Source organism: Danio rerio, chromosome 23, assembly GCF_049306965.1.
Source record: "Danio rerio strain Tuebingen ecotype United States chromosome 23, GRCz12tu, whole genome shotgun sequence".
In the NCBI taxonomy this organism is placed as follows: domain Eukaryota; kingdom Metazoa; phylum Chordata; class Actinopteri; order Cypriniformes; family Danionidae; genus Danio; species Danio rerio.
This window is the reverse complement of record NC_133198.1, coordinates 24,843,807-24,864,997: the sequence shown is the minus strand read 5'-3', so window position 1 is coordinate 24,864,997 and position 21,191 is coordinate 24,843,807. Positions and strand designations below refer to the sequence as shown.

At 34.5% G+C, this 21,191-nt stretch overlaps 1 protein-coding gene across 2 annotated transcripts in view; it reads left to right on the top strand.

Moving 5' to 3' along the window:
- Nucleotides 1-3,724: 3,724 nt before the first annotated feature.
- Nucleotides 3,725-21,191, top strand: part of ephb2a (eph receptor B2a) — a 141,015-nt gene continuing 123,548 nt past the window's right edge. For both annotated transcript variants that reach the window (XM_021469950.3, XM_021469949.3), the window contains exon 1: nt 3,725-3,880. In XM_021469950.3, the coding sequence (XP_021325625.1) occupies nt 3,781-3,880 (100 nt within the window). In that variant the 5' untranslated portion in view covers nt 3,725-3,780. The remainder of the gene's footprint in view (nt 3,881-21,191) is intronic.

Sequence of the window (21,191 nt, the reverse complement as noted above, 5' to 3'; positions counted from 1 at the left end):
TGGTTTGACTACAGATAAAACCAACAAACGTGGTCGTTGTTATTAAATGGGGTAACCCTAACAATCATGGTTTTGACAGTAATCCATCCATCCATTCACTTATCCGTCCATTTATCCATCCACCCAGCCATCCATCCGTCTATTCACTTAACCATTGATTCATCCATCCAGTCATCCATCCATCCTCCCAACTATCCATCCATCCATCATCTTAACCATCCACCTACCCATCCATCCATCCATCCATCCATCCATCCATTCATCCATCCTCCCAATTATCCATCCAACCACCCTTCCAACCATCCACCCACCTCTTCATCCTTCCACCCACCCAACCAACCAACCGTCCATCCCCTCAACCATTCATTCTTGCATCCATCCATCCATCCATCCATCCATCCATCCATTCTCTCGACCATTCACCCCCTGTTCATCCATTCACCTGTTCATTCATCGATCATTCCATCCATCCATCCATCCATCCATCCATCCACCCTACCATCTATTCACCATCTATACATTTATCCATCCATCCACCCAACAATGCATCCATCCACCCAACCATCAACTCTCCCAACCTTCCATCCACCTGTTCATCCATCCATCCACCCAACCATCCATCCTCCCAACCATTTATTCTTCCAACCATCCATCCATCCTTCAATCCTTTAATCCATCCTCCCAACCATCCATCTATCCATCCATCCATCCACCTAACCATTCTTTCACCCATCCATCCTCCCATCTATCCATCCATTCACCCAACTATGCATCCATCCTTCCATCCATCCTCTCAACCATCTACCTACCCGTTCATCCATCCACCTGTTCTTCCATCCATCCATGCAAATTGTTTAAATATTTAATTTGATACTAATCTGAAATTTTCCATTAAATTAATTAATTAATTAGTAATGAAAATGAAACCGTCTAATTTATTCGGATAGTTCACTCATGAAGTGACGCAGTGGCGCAGTAGGTAGTGCTGTCGCCTCACAGCAAGAAGGTCGCTGGTTTGAGCCTCGGCTGGGTCAGTTGGCGTTTCTGTGTGGATTTTGCATGCTCTCCCCACGTTCGCTTGGGTTTCCTCCAGGTAGTCCGGTTTCCCTCACAGTCCAAAGACATCCGGTACAGGTGAATTGGCTAGGCTAAATTGTCCGGAGTATATGAGTGGGTGTGGATGTTTCCCAGAGATGGGTTGCAGTTAAAAAGGCATCCACTGCGTAAAAATGTGCTGGATAAGCTTGCAGTTCATTCCGCTGTGGCGACCCTGGATTTATAAAAGGGACTAAGCCGAAAAGAAAATACATGAATGAATAGTTCACTCATGCAATAAATCATCTTTCAATAGATTCTAACACCAGAATAGTAACAGGAGAGGACACATTTTATCAAGCAAAAACTAGTCTTCTAATATTTGTTATTATGTCTATTTGTATTGTGCATGCAGTGTATACTGTATGAACAATTCTCTACAGTATGTTAAATTCCACAGTTTGTTTGCAAAATTTAAACAAAACATAAAAATATCGCAATTATGCATACTGATAAAGGGTAGAAAAGAAACGTTGAAAGGTAATTGTACTAATAGCTCCATGATGTAGGATCTATATAATGATCCACTGAAAATACAACCAACATCAGTGCATGAGAGCTGAAGCGCCACATGGAGCTTCTCACATGGGAGTCAAAGATCACGAGCAGTGGTGTTGAGAAGCGAGGCCATTTGTCTTCTTCACACCAGCCCCCGTGTGATCTGTCAGCTCTGTAATCCTCACAACAAGAAAACTGCAAGTGACTCAGGGGATCAGGGAACTATTTGATAGACGATCACCCGCATCACATTATCAGTTCACCCTTCTGCACAGATAAAACACACAACATTTATTTCCCCCATACTCCAGGGGGCACTGTTGATGTAACATATAACATTTTCAAATAAATAATGTTATTGATCCTTAAATAGGCGATTCCTGTGTAAATTAGCTACTTGGTGTGTGTGTGTGTGTGTGAGTCAAAAACCTATTTTACAGAAAGAAACATTAAATGCAAGTAAAGTGCTGCTTTTAATGTTTCCAATAACGTTTGTTAAAAATAAATTATCAAGGTATATATGGGCAGAAAAATATTTAGCCTTCATTCAGTGTAACAAATGTATGTAATAATAATTAAATAATATTTCATGTATTAAAAGTATTTTGTTGTTGTTGTTGTGAAGGGCAAGGCTCATTTTAAGTCAAATACAACCATGACCCAGTGCAATAACTCTTTTGTTAAAATAAAAATTTCAAGATATGGGCAGAAAAATATTCAGTCTTCATTCAATCTAACAAAATCACAGTTGAAGTCAGAATTATTACCCCCCCTGTTTATTTTTTTCCCCAATTTCTGTTTAAAGGAGAGATTGTTTCAACACATTTCTGAACATAATAGTTTATCATTTCTAATAACTGATTTATTTTATCTTTGCCATGATGACAGTAAATAATATTTGACTAGATATTTTTCAAGACACTTCTATACAACTTGAAGTGACATTTAACGGTTTAACTAAGTTCATTAGGTTAATTGGGCATGGGGTTATTAGGCAAGTTATTGTATAACGATGGTTTGTTCTGTAGACTCTCGAAAACAAATATAGCTTAAAGGGGCTAATAATTTTTACTTTAAAATGGTTTTAAAAAGTAAATCTACTTTTATTCCACCCAAAATAAAACAAATAAGACTTTCTCCAGAAGAACAAATATTCAGACATACTGTCAAAATTTCCCTGCTCTGTTAAACATCATTTTGGAAATATTTTAAAAAGAAATAAAAATTCAAAGGGGGGCTAATAATTCTGACTTCAGCTATAATAATAATTAAATAACATAGGCTACTTATTCTGATATTAAAATATATCAAAGATTATCATACTAAATTTTATTTAAAATTATTATAAACGTCTTGCTGACAAATTGTTAATAGCTGGTTTGAAGGTTAATGTTAAAAAACAAAGATTTAAATGAGTATTTTGGGGGCTGTGATCACTATGATCCTTAAATAGAGTCGTCTAATGTTTGATGTCTTGTATAGTAAATATGCCCGAAGTAAACATTAAAAAATTGTAATAAATAATAAATGACTTGAATAAATAATAATGATATATTAGTAATAACAAGTGAGTAACAGACAAATAATTAAGTAAATAATATATTCTATTTTCGTCTGTGACCATTGTTCGACTATTTTATTAAAATAACATTTCTAAATAAATATGTTTTAGGCTACTTTAATTAAAGTGCCTTCATTTATTTGTAGGATTGCCTAAATCAGTATATCATTGCATATTAGAGAAATCATGAATATTAACGTAGATTAAAAATATATTTTATTAATAATAATTAAATAAAATTATGACAGAACTTTGTTTTTTTATTGTTAAACTATTTGTGTTAAATTGTTTCATTTTAAGTATTGCTATTGATTAAATTATTTATATTAAATTTAAGTAAATAGGCATAATAATATAATATAATATAATATAATATAATATAATATAATATAATATAATATAATATAATATAATATAATATAATATAATATAATATAATATAATATAATATAATAATCTTGCAGACACTAGTGTTTGAGCATCATTGTCATACTCACATTCCCGCCCCCTCGTCTGCGTTTCATTGGTTTCGTCCAAACTTGCTTTAGTTCTTCCAGTCCGATGGGGTTTATTCGAGTGCTTGTGATCATAGTGTGTTCACAGATGGCCCGCCGGACAAGTTTTCAATGAATATTCTGGGTCTTTACAGTCAAATGCCTAAATTTACGGCAATTATGGATATAATTCGTTTGTTGTGGATAATACGGCTTGTGTGGGCTGTTGAAGGTAAGAGCATGTGTCTGTGTCAAGCGTGCGTGTTTTCAAATGTCTGTTACTGTACTTTTACCGCTTCGTGTCAATGATGATATAAATCAAAACAGGATGATGAATATATGTAAAAGCCGCGAATAATATTGTTGTACAGTCCCGTCATATTATTTTAAGTTAAAGGCTTTCGTTTCCATTAAAGTGGACCGAAAACAGGTGCACTGCAACTGTCTGTGGATAAAAATGAGTTGATATGGTTTCCCTTGGTTAAACGTTGTCTATACAATCAGCACAACAATGTTCATTTATAGCAAAAGTTTAAATGTTAATGTAAAAATAAAAATTCTGTCTCTATTTATTTAGAATATATTCCAAAGATGTATGGATTTTTTTCTGTGTAACACAAAAGATGTTAGCCAGTCAGTTCCATTCACCTTTATTGCACTTTTTCCACAATGAAAGTGAATGGTGACTGAGGCTTATGCTATTATCTTTTGTGTTCCACAGAAGAAAGCAAGACACTGATTTGCACATGGGTGTAAAAAATGATGTCTGTTCAAGCAGCATTATCACGTCTCTTTCTGTCTCACAGAATGGTACATCTTCAGTACAGTTGAGTTAAAACATAGACATAAACCCAGTGACCTCCCAAGTGCATAGACGTCAGTGGGGGTATTTTATATGGCAATTGCCATTGCAAATAGGTGTCTAGTTAGATTTTGAAGGCTGTAGAATAACTTTGAATAATACAATATTTTTTTAAATAATCTTAAAATACTTTCATGGTACATTTTTTTGTCTATCATCTAACGGTCTGTTATTACACGTGGGCCATTGTCTCAAATCCTCAGCTGTAGATCTGCATCTGCACCTCATCATTCAAGAGACTTAATCATTTTTTAAACTCCAAGATAATTAATTCTTATTGCTTTTAATATAAGTTAAAAAATAACATCCTCTGAGAATTTATAAGTCAATTACTTCATTATACTGTATATAGGATGAATCAGAGTGGCTCTAGAAGTTCCCATTACATACTAGAGTTGGTCATCGTTGAGGTGATGGACCTGTTGCTACAAGAAATGAGAGGGCAAACATGGCAATATTTACTTATTTCTTTTAAGCATGATTTTATTGGTAATGCCGTCATCTTATTCTTTGCTATGCGTGTTCATGATTAACAGTTTTCATGTTTTCCCATAGCGATATAATTAAATCTATTAATTTAGTGTGAAGAACAGACATGGGCCGGTATAAGTTTCTAACTGTAGGATAACCTTGGATAAAAATATCATGGGTTCGCAGTATTGTTTTTACTGCTCTAAATGTTGTTCTTTTTAAATATCTGTGTAAAAACAACAACTTTTTTCCAATTAAACACGATATATTTTATTTTAGGAAACATTTTTAACATTTTGGAGCTGTAAAAATGTCAGGCTAAATAATTTTAATAAATTGTTGACTTCTGTACTCTTCATTAGTTTCAAAAACACATTTCTTTACAACACATAAAAAAACATAAAAAACTTTCACATACCTTAGGAACTGTATAAGAGTTTTAAAACCTTGACTTTTCAAAATCGTGGTAAACGTCGAAACCGGTTATCATGCCATGTCTAGTAAAGAATGTTGTGATAATATAAAACTGGAATTTTATACTGGGGTTTATATTGGGCACTGCAAAGAAGTACTATGGGGTCTGTGGAAATTTTAATGTAAATAAAAATAATGTAATTCATAAAATAAATATTGTATTACGATAAATAAATAACTACCTTATTGTAATAAAATACATTCTTATTAATTAATTTTCAGACCTTATAATTATAATAATTGTAAATTGAATTTACATCAACACAAATAAATACAATACATAATAAAAATATTTATTAGATAAATAATAAATGTGTAAATAAATTAAAATAAATCTACCCTGGGTTGAAAAAATGTAACTTAATAGAAATGTAATTTTCTAAATTATATTTTGGAAGAAATTCTACAATTAATTTTTCCACAGTATTCACCTTATTCACTGCATATAAACAGGGGCAGCCATTAGAATCTTTTTGGCTTGAGACTTCAGGTTTCATTCAGTTCCATTCATTTTTAGACATTAAAACCAGGTTAATTTGCTGCTTAATGTTGCAAACTGATATATTTTTTTTATATTATTCAATTTTGTCTGTAAAATCTTGCAAACACTTGTCTCTGGAGCAAGTGGTTTGACCATTTTCTGCTGTTTATTATTCCTAGTCATTTCTCTCATAGGCAACTGATTTGGAAGTTCTAAAACAATCACAAAAACGTGCACACTTCCACATTGAATTGAATAAAATAGGACTTTACACAAGAAACTAATTGTCTTTTACATATTAGGAGTGGTGTACATTACAAGTACATTTTTGGGATACAAGGATGATCCTATTTTTGGGTTTACTCCTATAAATACAATCTGTACATTGGCATTGATGACTTCATGAAGAAACTTTTAATTCACCAAAACCATTTACATATATTAAAAAAGATCTGTAAATGATTAAAATTGTTCTTCATGTTTTTCATTTTACGTTTTCTTTACGTTCTCTTTACATTTTTCAAATAGGGATTAGAGAGTATTCCATTTTAACTTTATTATTATGCAATAATTATGTGTAAGGTTTTGGGCTAATGTTTTCAAACACTAATAGAGACCATATTCATAGCATTATATTCTGTTAACGTTACTGAAGAATGTTAGCTTTAACTTTTGTTTTAAACTTAGATTTTTCAAAATTAGTTTTATTGTTTCTGGAATTCAGCAATCACATAGAAAAAAATATTTAAAAAAATGGTTTTGAAACATTATTAAAAGTGTTTGCGACATTTGAAATTGCTAAAACCCCTGAAAAAAACTTCCCCTATTAAGAGCATCATGTGAAATGGGAAGGTTTAAAAGTTTTCTTTGTGTGAACATTTTAGTAATCTAAAAAATCTTTTTTTTCACCTCCAAGAACTTTTTTTTTGTGGAATGAAAAGATTTTTATGGATCCAAAGCCAATAAATAATTTTTATTTTGCATTCATGCATACTTTCACTGTACTGTTTGTATAGAAACTTCTCTGTGGACCTTTAAATAAGAGTTTTGCTCTGTCTGGTGTTCTATTCTGATGATAAACCATCTGTTTAGAGTGATGCACTATAAACAATGCTTAAATGAAGCTTAGCCATGGCCTGAAAAGCCCATCGTCCATTTTCTGTTTGTTTGGTCTGCCTGATGGATGTGAGGAGTAAGAGCTCATTTATCACACCTCAGAGCAGATACAGATCTTAGGAGAGAAATAATTGTTTACAGCATTGAGACACGGATGGCTTCCACTGCGAATATAAGGACATGGATATTTCCTCAAGTGAGTGCGGATGTCTGTGTGAATTAGACCTCGCTTTGGCTAATCTAATGAATCCATCCTGTTTCAATTTTGTTCGCTGGGTTCTTCGTTTGGCCAGGGGCGGCGAGTAAATGATTTGCTGTAATGTGAAGAAAATACATGGCTGGACTGCCACTTAAGCTCCTGTTCTGTTTTGTTCTGTCAATCATGTTGCGAGCTGTAATGACAGGACTGTGCTGTAAAAGCCGACCCCCTAAGCTTTTATAGAGAAAGTAGTGCGCATAAATTATAGTAGCAATGCATTAGAGGCTGTTTGTTGTGTTAGAAATATGTACACTCTTTGTATTTTTCACAGAATGTAGCAAATCTGAACCATATATCAGTGCAGGCAGGTTATAATATGTCAGTTGATCATGTGACTATTAAAAATAAATTTATTGCTTAAAACAAAATAAATATAACTTACACAATACTTGCATTTCATTTTTTTTGTTATTGATAATTTTTCCTTTTTATTAATGTAAACATACACTACCTGACTAAATTCAAAAAGGTAGTACAGTACCTGACAAACTAATTTTACTTCTAGTGGATCAGTTGGTATCAGCAGTGGCTTATATGAAAGGCAGAGACCTCTAGATTCTGCTTCATTCTTTTCTTTTCTTTTCAGCTTAGTTCCTTTATTATTTAGGGGAACGAATCGTCAACTTATCCAGCATATTTTTTATGCAGCGGATGACCTTCTAGCTGCAACCCATCACTGGGAAACACACAAACACTATTTTTTACAAACATACCCTATGGTCAATTTAGCTTACCCATTTCACCTACAGTATGGCACATGTTTTTGGACTGTCAAGGAAACCGGAGCACCTGGAGGAAACCTTCGCGAACACTGGGAGAACATGCAAACTCCACACAGAAATGCCAACTGACCCAGCCGAGGCTTGAACCAGTGACCTTCTTGCTATGAGGCGACAGTACTACCCACTGCGCCACCGCGCCACCCTAGGTTACGCTTATTTTACCAAAATAAAATATGATCATGCCTTGATTTTTAATTATTTAATTAGGACAGTTAGGTCTGACTTTGCTTAGACAAGATTCTTGTCACTTAACAGAAATAATGCACAGTATAGAATATAAAGTCATGGTGCAGTGGAAAAAGATTTAAGATTGTGTATCACTCCCATGAGCTTGGAGGACTGCATCTATGCATCTCTGCAATGACAATGGCAAAGAGCATTCTGGCAGGACCTCCAGAGTTCATCAAGATTCTTTGGATTCATCTTCAATGACTCCTCCATCATCCTACCCCATACATGCTCAATAATGGCCAATTGTGGAGCGCCTTGACTTTCTTTGCTTTCAGGAGCTTTGATATAAAGGCTGAAGAGAGAAAAAGTGCTATACTGCTGAGGAACGTACCCTCTCCTGTGGATTGTAATGTAATGAGCAGCACAAATATACATCAGGCTGTTGATGGTGCCATCCACCCTGCAGCTCTCTCACACGACCCCATACTGAACGTAACCCCAAACCATAATTTTTTTCTTTCACCAAAGTTGACTGATTTCTGTAAGAATCTTGGGTCCATGCGGGTTCCAATAGATCTTCTGCAGTATGTGTGATGATGATTGGGATGCAGTTCATCAGAAAAATCTACTTTCTGACACTTTTCCAAACAATCAAGTAGGAGTCCAGTTATTATTTATTGCTCTTACAACTGGAATCAAACAAGGCTTTTGTCATGTAGTGTATAATAAATACAAAAAAATGAAATTAAAATTATAAATGAAAACTAGATAAAAAAAATAAAAGCAACAAAGAAAATCAACTCATGTTAACATTTAAAAAATATGCCAATTAATATAAGCTAAATCAACATTTGTCAGTGAAAATAAACACTGCTCTATATATAAAAAATGTGTATGTTTGAATGTGTATATTGTAAATAAAATGTTTGCAAGTGAATAAATAAATGTTTTATAATAATAATACACTTATACACAATACATGTTACCTGCAGTGTAGATGTAGGTAAAATGTACGTTTTTTTTAATAAAATATTAAAATAACAGCTTATTAAATTTTACTAAGAACTCTCAAAGTATCACATGCAGTGATACTAAAATAACACAGCTCCCTACAAATTTAATGACAGTTATGTTACACATTTTACAATTGGGAAAAAATAGTTTTTGTAAATATAATAAAAGTATAAAACTGTAAAAAAAAAAAAAAAAAAAGTGAGTTAATGAAAAAAACAGGTATTTTGACATTTATTATAATAAAACACTTATATAACACTTAGCTATTATTGAATGTTTAAACATATTAAATGTAATTATACAATTTTTAAACAGCTATCTTGAAAATGTCTTGTTTTTAAGCCACATGACACTGTGATTAAATAAATATATAAATGACATGATCACAATTTTGAAAATAAGAATATTCATCTTATTTATTGTGGATGCTCTGCCATTAATCTATGAAGAGTTTATTTAGACTTCCTGAGTCTAGTCATAACCATTGCAATGTAGGCAACATTTTTAATCCCATCCCCAAAAACAGCAGCCATGTATCCCAGAAAGCACCTGGGTTTGATGCTATGACGTGTGTGTGTCATGCAGACCTCAGTTCCCGCTGCACTCCTGCGTCTTTCTTTATTAGGAGCAAAACCTGCCTCTGGCATCTGTGACATCTTTTTTCCGAGGCTTTACATAAGCATGGCAAACCTGACCAATTTCAGTCATGTCAGACACAGTCGGCTCTGTGGCCCGTCAGCTTTTCACAGTGACAGACAGAACAAACTGTCTCCGAATCAATGAATTTATGGCTGATGGGAAGCTGGGAGTTTCCATATGGCCCTTCGCGAAATGACAAGATTTTGTCCACAGGCTTGTGAGGGGGGTCAAAATGGTGAAATTATCAGGTATCCAAGAGGGACTTGCCATCTGCTTGACAATTTAATTATCCATCTGTCTCTCTGTCTTGTTGAGCGATCATTTCGAATAAAATGAGGTGTAATGGATTGTCCTCTTAATGTTAATTATTAGCCGGTTTGACGGGCGCCGTCATATTGATTTAAATTCAGGCTATTTTTGAGTGCAGAGTTGAGGGTACAAAACAACTTTTTGTGTGTAAACACTCAGAATCACATCTAACAAAATGTCAAAGTGTCAGCTGTTATGGAGGAGCATATTTCTCTAACTAGCACACGAACGTGGGCAGGCATGGTCCGCTTTTTAAATGGAGAGCGCAGGCAAGGTTTAGTGGTCAGTGAGAGGAAGCAGAAAAGAGTTTAAAGTTGCCGTCGTTCAGTTTTTTTACTGATTTAATATTTATTTTAGTTCTGAATTTCAACATGCGAATTTGAAACATGAGATGCTGACTACAGTTGAATTTTGAACAATTAAATTTTAGAAATGAACTCAAAAACATCTTATTAAACATTTTGAGAAATTGAGAGCATTTTATTTTCATTCAAAAGTAAAAAAAACTATTCAACAAATTAAGCTTAGAACAATAAAAAGGATTTCTTTTGAATCTTTATGTTAGAGAATGTGAATATGGCTAGGGTGGACACTGGCAGTGCATAGCACAAGACAAAATCTAAAGTTTAATAATATAATTGTGATAATCATTTTAATTTGTACAACCAACACAATCTCACGGCTATGTGTAACATTTTGATTTAGTGGCTAATTCTCATGAATATGTACAATTTCATTTGTACAATTTAGTATTATTTGCTCATCCCCAATTTCGGTTGGGTTAAAGGGTGGGGTTTGCTGCCATGCCTAATTTTTTAAATCATACACTTTTGTATGACTGAACTCATGCAAATTTTTACACATAACTGACAAAACATATAGTTATGTTTCGGAGGCAGGTACTGTACTTTCACTTTTAACTGCTACAGCCCCTCACCTCTGCTCGTGTTCAAACCAAACTAAGATCGGCCCGGTTTTTCACATGGTTTTATCTTTTATACATGTTGAGAGATCGAGTTGATCGACTTGAAAAAGTCATGTATGATTTTAATTTTTGCATTAGTCTGAATGTAAATCCCCCCATCAGGCAGCGCTGGAGCAGCGTGAAAAAGTGGACCAAAGCGCATCAAACCAAAGGTATTAAAATAAGAAAAATACACAACTTAAGACACTTAAATGCTTGTTTTTGTTTTATTTGCACCAGCTCTGCGATGCACGTCCACAACTTCATGCATTGGGTTAAATTAGGCTGTCCAGTCTCTGTGTTTAGTACGTTACTACCATGGTTAAAACCCATACAGGCAGTCAGACAGCGTAATACAGAGAGTGGAGCAAAGCACATAAAATAATCGGTAATTAAAAGGGGAAAAAATAAAATAATAGATTGAATATATATACTTTTTTATTAGACACACGTCTGATGCTTATATTTGCACGAGCTCCATGTCCACAACTTCATACATTGGGTTAAATTGGGCTTTCCAGTCTCCGTGTTTAGTACATTACTTCCATTGTATCTGTTCAGTGGAGGGAATGGAACCAACCCCGTGATGTGAGACACAGCGACATTCCAAGATGGCGGTGCCCTAGGACTAAAATCTATAGTTAAACATGCTGTTTTCTCCTGAATGGTTAAATTAATTGAGTTTGATTAATATATTTTCATTACAGTGGAATCCAATATGCAAAATAATGTAAATTTGACTGAGTGCTTTATTTCCTCTTTAAACTAGCGCACAGTTGGCATAACTTTGTTTAGTTGCAGCAGTTTTGTTCCATGCAGAAACGCAGTGTTAAGAAGCCTTTTTGATTAATTAATGGTGATGATATGAATCATGGTTAATAGTGAAATCAGTTTATTGTTGCATCCCTAGTTTGACCAAGCAACAAAAAATATTTAATTATGCATTCATAATACATTTACATAGCACATGGCATGCACATATATCATGTAATTAAAAGGTTTATTTTGTAGACAATCAGTCACGATTAATCATTAAACAGCACTAGACAACTGTCCTGATATATTAGAAAATGTATTAACATAACATGTATTAACATAATTAAAACTAACTAATTTTTTTCAAATGCACACCAAACTCTTTTTTTTTCTTTCTATTTAAAAAAAAGTTTGATGTTATGCACTTTGCTATAGATCTTCATAGTAAGCTAACATTGATAAATTAAGGCCAGTTGTCTCCCTTGTACATATCTGGTAAAGATTTATTAGAGCATGTGGCTTCATTCTGCATTGTTGTGCTGTTGCGTGCCTGATGAAGATATATTTGAGCATTTGGTACCATTGAGGATTATTGTTTGTTATGAAGACATATTAGATCATATGGTACATTAAGCATTGATCTATATGCCACAGAAACTGGTGAGATGTTTATTTCGCTACTGAAAGTACCATATTTTCTACTATCTATTATCCAGGCTTAAGTGGAATGTAGTTTTGCAACCTGATATGGATCAAACGCTCTACTCACAGGTGTCTAATGTATTGTGTTGAACTGATTTTTTTTTTTTTTTTTAGAAAAAGATGGATATAAATTATAGTCATTGACCCAGAAGCTTTACATTCTGAAGTGAGTTTAATGAAAAGAGAAGAGAGATCCCTGAGCTAAAGAATCTCTATTCAAAGTGATTAAAAATCAGATGAAAAGTTAATTTGTTTCTGTAGCCCGAAGCTGCTAATTGACTCTGATATCCATAGAGAATTTGATTTGCCAATGGATTGTTGTTGAGTGATCGTCAGTCTTCAGTCAAAACCTTGTCAACTGGAACCATTTGGAATCGCTTTAACCAGGTTCCAGATTTGTTACTTGATTTGAAAATCGATTTATGTATATGTCATCTTTCTAAATGGACACAATTTGCCTCGGGAAGCTATGCATATCATTTTGATTACGATTCATTATGTTTTCTCTCCCTCATTTCCCAGTCATTGAGCATCCCAAAGCAAGAAGCAATGATTATGAATGGACACACCAGGTTATAAACCGAAATTGCATAATCCTACTATCCTAGAAACAGAAGTCAAAAGCAGTCAATACACATTGGTTTTGTTGTCATAGCAGAAGCGCATTTATTCCGGCGAGAGCTGACATAAAATATTGAACTTCAAAAAGCTCATGACCTACTTTTCCACTATCCTGGATTTTGAATCTATGATTTTCTAAAAACACTAGGGTAAATGTTTGGTTTAATTTCATACGTTTATTGGTTGTCCTGATTATAGACAAGACTTTTATGGTTGCCGTCACCTCAATGGAACATGTCTGTATAGTCACACATTCTCTGGATGCTTCCTCTGACTTCCACCTCCTCTTACATTAGTCATTCAGACTGTATTTGCATTTAGTGAGTATTTATGGACTGGATTATTTTTAAGTGAATGTCTTTCTCATTAGTAATATATGAATGTAGTCTCTTCTCTCCATTTATATTTGAGCAGATTTTGATTTACTATCATTGATTGTTTGAGTATTCACTACTGTTAACAAAATTATTTTTAGTTTCAGCAAGAACGTTGCACTTGTACTTAACCGTATTGGTATTTGGCTGTTTGAATGTCTTTAATGTCTTTAATGTTTAATAATACAAATAATTTCTTTTTTTAAATAAATTTTTATTCATCAAAGGATCAAGAAAATCATAATTTCTTTTAAAATGAAATAAAATAAAATAAAAATAGACAGCGCTGCTATTTTAAACACTGATTAATGTTTCCTCAGCAACAAAGCAGGCAACTCAGGCTAATTGGAAATATGTGTATTAAATTTACTGCAATTTCAGATGACATGTCTATAAGAGGTGTTATACGCAGGCTTGTACTGATGATTTAATAATGACATTTTGGCAGAGCTGAAAGTAGATTTTATTATAAAAATTAAGCTGCAGTTTATTTTAAACTTAAATTAAAAAATAAACATTAATCAGTCAATACCGAATCCGATATGCCAGCCAATATATTGTGCATAACTAGTTATAAAGTATGTTTATTTTTCTCCATTGAGGTAAAATCATAAAAAAAGTGTCTCTTGATTGATTCAAAATTATATTGCATTGTAGTTCTGCTTAGTTATGTAGAAAAAATATCAATATTGTAATCATGATTATTAAAAATTCTGAGTGAACTATATGACGTTAGGGTTGCATGATATTGGCAAAATCTAAGATTGCGATATCTTATTTTTCTGCAATATATTTTGCCACATGGTGGCACGGTGGCTCAGTGGTTAGCACTGTTGCCTCACAGCATGAAGGTTATTAGTTTGAGTTGCCGCTGGACCACTTGGCATTTCTGTGTGGAGTTTGCATGTTCTCCCCATGTTTGCGTAGGTTTCCTTTGGGTGCTCCAGTTTCCCCCAGTCCAAAGACATGCGGTATAGGTCAATAAACTTAACTGTCCATAGTGTGTGTGTTTAAAAGAGACTTTATGGGTTGCAGTTACAAAAAACATATGCTGGAATAACTGGCGGTTCATTCTACTGTGTGGCGACCTCTGAAATAGAAACTAAGCCAAAGAAAAATGAATGAATGAATAATATTTTGCAATATATACAGTATACAGTTTCACCAGATGAAACTTTGGAAATTTGAATTTGGAAAGAATTAATTATTTTTATATTGATTGGGGTGATTCAGTTGAATCATGCATAAAGTTTTAATAAACAAATAACAAGTAACAAATATAAAGTAAACCGTATTTTATGGTTTTAGTCAAATCATATTTCGGTACAAAAATGGAAAAACGTTTAGTCTATTATGGTTAAACTCTTCACTAACTTGTGTATTCTTAACTGTGACCGTTCTGACTAATACCAATAGCAGTACTCACCCCTCATCAACCGCGTGAAGCCATCAGCAAGGACCATCAAAGCGTGGCCAGAGGAGGTGGACTCCACACTCCAGGACAGGTTTCAACACACAGACTGGAGTATGTTTGCTTCCCAGGCCACATGTGGCTCTCACACAGACATCGACAGTTACACTTCCTCTTTGGGTTGTGCGATTAATCAAAAATCTGGTTTCGATTTCGATTTTGGCTTCTAACGATAATGAAAATCCATTAATCGAGATAAACGATAATTGCATCAAAATCTTTCCAGTTGTAAACATTTGTTGCTCTGCAAAGCTCAGTTAACACATAAAAATGACTAAAAGCCTGTGCTGTTTCTGTAACTTTTGCGTGAAATACATACACATTTGTGTCAGAGCGCGGTGTTTAGTGATTATTCATATTAACCCTAGTTTGTGTAATAAACAAACAAACAAGTTGAGAATCAAAAGACATGTGAAAGAGAAATCATATCAGAGCCGCACTATTCTTAAAGTGACAGTGACAATATTACTGCTGCCGCCTGTTTTTATTATTGATCAAACAACAAAATGAAAAAATCCCTCACTGCTCTTGACTGAAGGACTTTTGTAGCTGAAGTGTTTTCTTCTTTTTTTTTCTTTAACTCATTTCTAATAACTGATTTCTTTTATCTTTGCTATATGACAGCAAATAATTATTGACTAGATATTTTTCAAGATACTAGTATTTAGCTTAAAGTGACAAACAAAATCTTAATTAGGGTTATTAGGCAAGTCATTTGAATAAATGAATCAGATCGCTTTATGCAAATACAGCAGCTATACTGTGGCCTATTGCTGACTGAATTTCATTGGCTGATGGTGCTATGATGATCTGGTCAGCCCCAACTTCAGACATGCCTTCAGTCAAGCATTTACGCTGAAGCCCTGTGTAAATGGGGCGTAAGGCTGCTGGAACAGACGGTATTCCTGGGCGCGTCCTCAAAGCATGTGCAGAACAGCTCGCTGGGGTACACAGACATTTTCAACCTGTCGCTTAAGCTAGCAGCTGTGCCAACATGCTTTAAAACCACCTCTTTTGTGCCAGTGCCCAAACACTCCAGCCCAACATGCCTGAATGACTACTGCCCTGTAGCACTCACACCCATCATCATGAAGTGCTTTGAGCGGTTGGTCCTGGCACATCTGAAAGACTCTCTGCCATCCACACTGGATCCACATCAGTTTGCCTACTGTGGCGACAGGAGCACAAAAGATGCAATCTCCATAGCACTGCAGTCTGTACTCACACACCTGGAGAATAAAAACACTTATGCACAAATGGTGTTTGTTGACTTCAGCTCAGCATTCAACACTGTCACACCCTCTAAGTTAATGATCAAACTTAGAGACCTGGATATCGACACGTCTCTCTGCAACAAGGTTATGGACTTTCTGACTAACAGACCTCAAAATGTTAGATCAGGCCACATCTGCTCCACCACCGTCACACTCAACACTGGTGTACCACAGGGCTGTGTGCTGAGCCCCTTTCTCTTCTCCCTTTTTACCATCGACTGGAGGCCTGTGAACAAATCCAACACCATCATCAAAATTGCAATGACAACACAGTGATTGGTCTAATCAGCAACAATGATAAAACGGCCTACAAGGAGGAGATACAGCATCTGGCCACTTGGTGCACCGACAATAATTTGCTCCTTAACACCAACAAAACGAGCTCAATGTGGACTTCACAAAGGGTCGAACAGGCTTACATGATCCCATCCACATCAGTGGGATGGCCGTTGAGCCTGTCTCATCCTTTAAGTTCCTGGGGACCCACATCTCAAAGGACCTTTCCTGGACCACCAACACTTCCAGCCTGGTCAAGAAGGCTCACCAGCACCTATTTTTCTTAAGGCAACTTGAGAAGAACCAGCTGTTTTCACTCCTGCCTTCCGGCAGGCGCTTCAGGCTCCCCCGGACAAAAATCAGGAGACTGAGGAACAGCTTTTTCCCCAGACCTGTCTCCCTCTTGAACTCTGCCCCTCACTGGCTCTTTTGCCCCCCCAATACACCTCCCACTCTCCGCTAACTTATACTCCTCTCAATCACTGCACTGTTTAACATTAGCACATTTAAAATTTGCACATATTCATTGCACTGATTCACTTATTTGAACTGTACATACCCACTGCACATGGACATTTGTAATTATGTACACACCCACTGTACATATACATTTGTAATTGTTTATCTATCTGCACACTTCTGATTATTAATAGCAACCTGTACATATATTCATTTATTGTAAATGTCTGTTCATAGCTAATACAACCTGTATATAATGTTAATAGTACATCTATCTGTAAATATCACCATAGTTTTTCTATAACTGCACTTCATAACTTGTAACTGTATCCTGCACTTTCTGCTATTGCACTGCTGATTAGACCTAAACTGCATTTCGTTGCAATTTACTTGTACATGTGTAATGACAATAAAGTTGAATCTAATCTAATCTAATCTAAACTCCACATTGTATATCCTGTAAATTGACTGTGGATGGATGGTCACATTGCAATATCAATGCTGAAATAGTAATAGGGGTGCAGCCCTACTTATGACCAAAACGTTGTTGATGGAATTATTAAAGTTTTATCAGGTTATGATTATCATATCATTGACTTGGGTCAAATCGATATCACAATGCATCGATGATACTTTCTTTCTAAGATTTAACTTCACAAGAATACCATTTTATCACAGAAGACAACACGTGCATTAGACCAAATACAAAAAAAGCTAATCATAATCTCTCTTGCATTTGAAGAGCTGTCGAGTGAGTTCTTGAACACATATAGTATTGTTGGCCAAATGTGTTCACATGCTCAATAGAAATGGCTGTGATTGGTACTAACGGTCAGTGCTGTTCACTGATCAGTGACATGGACAGTGAAGAATGCTGTGTCTATCAGCTGATCAATTAGTGGCTATCCATATCTGTTCTTAAATGGATCCTTTAACAGACGTGGAAGAAAACTTGCTGTTTCTTTCGCCGTAACCACTGAGAGATTAGAGGAAACGTTACTGCACAGACATGGCACCAGGTCAAAGGGTTCATAATGAGAGAGAGGGCCAGAGATGCTTCCATGTCCCACTTAGCAATGACATTGGAGGGCTTGGGTTCTACTGTACCTTCAGTGACAGTAAAAGACGGTTCCAGCAAACTCCTAAGCAGTTTTCTATGAATAAGTTTGCTGTTAAACACATATATTTCAGAGATCATGAAACTTCACAATACCAAAGCAGAATGAATAAGTGAAAGCAAAAAGTCCTGAGTTGCTGAAAAGGGTAAAAATAAACAAATGAAATGAACTGTACTTTCAGTATAACTTGACTTGTTTTTATTAAAGCCACAAAAGTTATATAGTAAAGAGCAGCGACTGATACCGTTCTTGGTTGATTAATAGTGATGAGCACAATCGGGAGCAAGGAAATGGCTTACTGTCACTTTAAGAGCCACATGAATCTGATTTACAGTTACAAATGCATTTTCATTGTTGACTTTATGCCCTTTATTACATAACAAGTTAGGGTGAAGTGAATAATCACAAAGTGCCACATTTTGAGGCCTTTTGCATGTAATTGACCATGTTGGCACACACCTTGAGCTAAAGCAGTGGTTCTCAAACTTTTTTCATTAAGTACTACCTCAGAAAAAATGGTCTCTCCAAGTACCACCATAATGTATCATTACATTAGCGTAGTAGGCCCAGTAAAGCAGCTACAGATCTGCACAGTTCAAAAACATGGCAAATTAATTCCTATTATTAAGAATAGTATTGCCCGCCACTTTAAACAGAACATAAATCGTCTAAACATTAACACTGTACTGTGCTTATTTAAAACAAACAAACAAACAAACAAACAAACAAACAAACCAAAACTAAAAATGTCAACTTTTAAATTAAAATGTGCATTTAAAAGTCAAAAATGGTAGGTTACTGTTTTTAAAAAGTAAAAAAACAAAAAAAAACTTCTGTACTTAAATGTAAAGTTAATATATAGTAGCCAATTCATCAACACCTAGAAATGTTGCCTGGACCTCAGAAATATAGGCTATATGTCATATTCATATTTAAATCATTTTTTTTATAAATTTTGAAATATATGTAATATGTACATATATTTGATTCCTCCTCATACCAATAGAAGGAAGCCTGCGCCCCAGTCGTGGTACATGTACCACAGTTTGAGAACCACTGAGCTAAAGGATTGCTTTACTTGTCCATGTTTTGTTTTGTCTGTCAATGCAAATGTAAATGCTCATTTACCCCAAGCATGATAACTTAAGATAACAATAGAGTTCTAAAATCATTCTGAATGTAAAACAACAGCAGAGTTCAGACCACAACTATAATGATAAAGATGTAGAGGAATGATGATTAAAAATTATAAAAATACATTGAAGTTATATTAACCAGCCCATCAAATTGAAGCAAAAATAAAAGCACCTCGTGTATCCAGTTTCAATGTCTTAGTGTCGCCTGCTTTCAAAATGCTGGAGGAAATAGTTTCTGTTATTTTTATTCTACTACATTGACTGTGATCTCTAAATTATGCTGATTAGATAGGTTACATGAGCTGGATTCACTTGTCAGATGCGATAGTAGCATACTAAGAACACCTGCTGATTACAAGGGGTAATGCCAAATGGAAAGCATACACTGAAAATAAACTTATTTTTATTGTTCGTCAGTGTGGACTCAATTATATTTATTGCTGTTTTTATAATTGCTTAGTTCTCTTTTGTTGTAAAAAGCTAAAAACTTCAGTAAATCAATCGCGTCCTGTTACATTTTACTGATTTCCGAGTGAAAATAGACTTTGTAGAGGAAAAACTGCAAACTGCTGGAAAGGGCAGGATGTGATGCAATATACGTTTTATCTTTTTGATTATTATTTTTTTCATAATCTAAAGAGACCAAAATGGAAATTGTATTTTAACCAATTGTGCAGTCCTATTACATTGCATGCAGAATTATTATAACATGTTTATGGCAGTTTCAAAGAGAAAAAAATAATGAAATAATGACCGATGTGAAAGCAGCATGATTAATTTTTTCCAACATTTGTAAAATATGACAGTGGCAAATTCTGGCCATGTTTTGTTAAGGTGTTTATGCATCATAGCAGTTTAGAAAGGAAATGTCAAGTGTGAGGTACTTAAAGGTTAATGCTGATTTTTATGTTTGAAAATAACATTTTAAACCCTTTCCTAATCCTAACAGATAGTATTAACATACTATTGCTGCAGAAACCATGCTTGCTTTGCTTTATTACACAGATTTCAGCTACAAAACCTGTACACAACACTCCTTACAAAAATACAGTACATGCTACAGTATATGGGCTACTGAGCCAGTTTACCATGTCAGAAAAGTCATGCATATAGAGATTGATTTAGAATAACATTAATAAAATGTATTTGTTCACAAATCATTCACTATGGTAAAGAATTTAGCATGGTTGTTTAAGTAATGAGGACTAAACCTATTTGGGAAAAAACTTTTTGTTAACTAAAATAAAATGAAAAATTCACAATAAATTAAACTAAATCTAAATGAAACTAACAACAGTCATTAAAAAACTAACTGAAATAAAATAATAATTAGGTAAAAAAAAAAAAAAAAACCCCTATAAATGTATTTTCTCACCCAAACATGAATCAGGTGAATGATACAGAAACAATAAACTATCAGTATCAAACTTTTTATTAAACAAAGTATGTGTTTTTTTTTTTGCTTTTAAGAGGAAGCATGTACTGTAAAGACACTGGTCTGAGTTCTTCATAATTTTTACTTTTATTCGCTGCTTTTGTGTCGTTTCGGATTCAGTGTCTGTTCAATCTGGTGGCTGTTTTCATTGTATTACTAAAATCAATATATAGAAACTAAACCGAAACGTGTTCTCAAAATAAAAATATACTAATGAAACTAACTAAACAAAAATGTATAGCAAATGTAAAAACAATATGGAAATAATAAAAACTAATTACAAATGTAAACTATAATAACCTCGGCATTTACATTGCATTATGGAAAATTTCCACTATAGGAAACGACAAAGAAATGTCAGTATTTTGTTAGTTTTGCT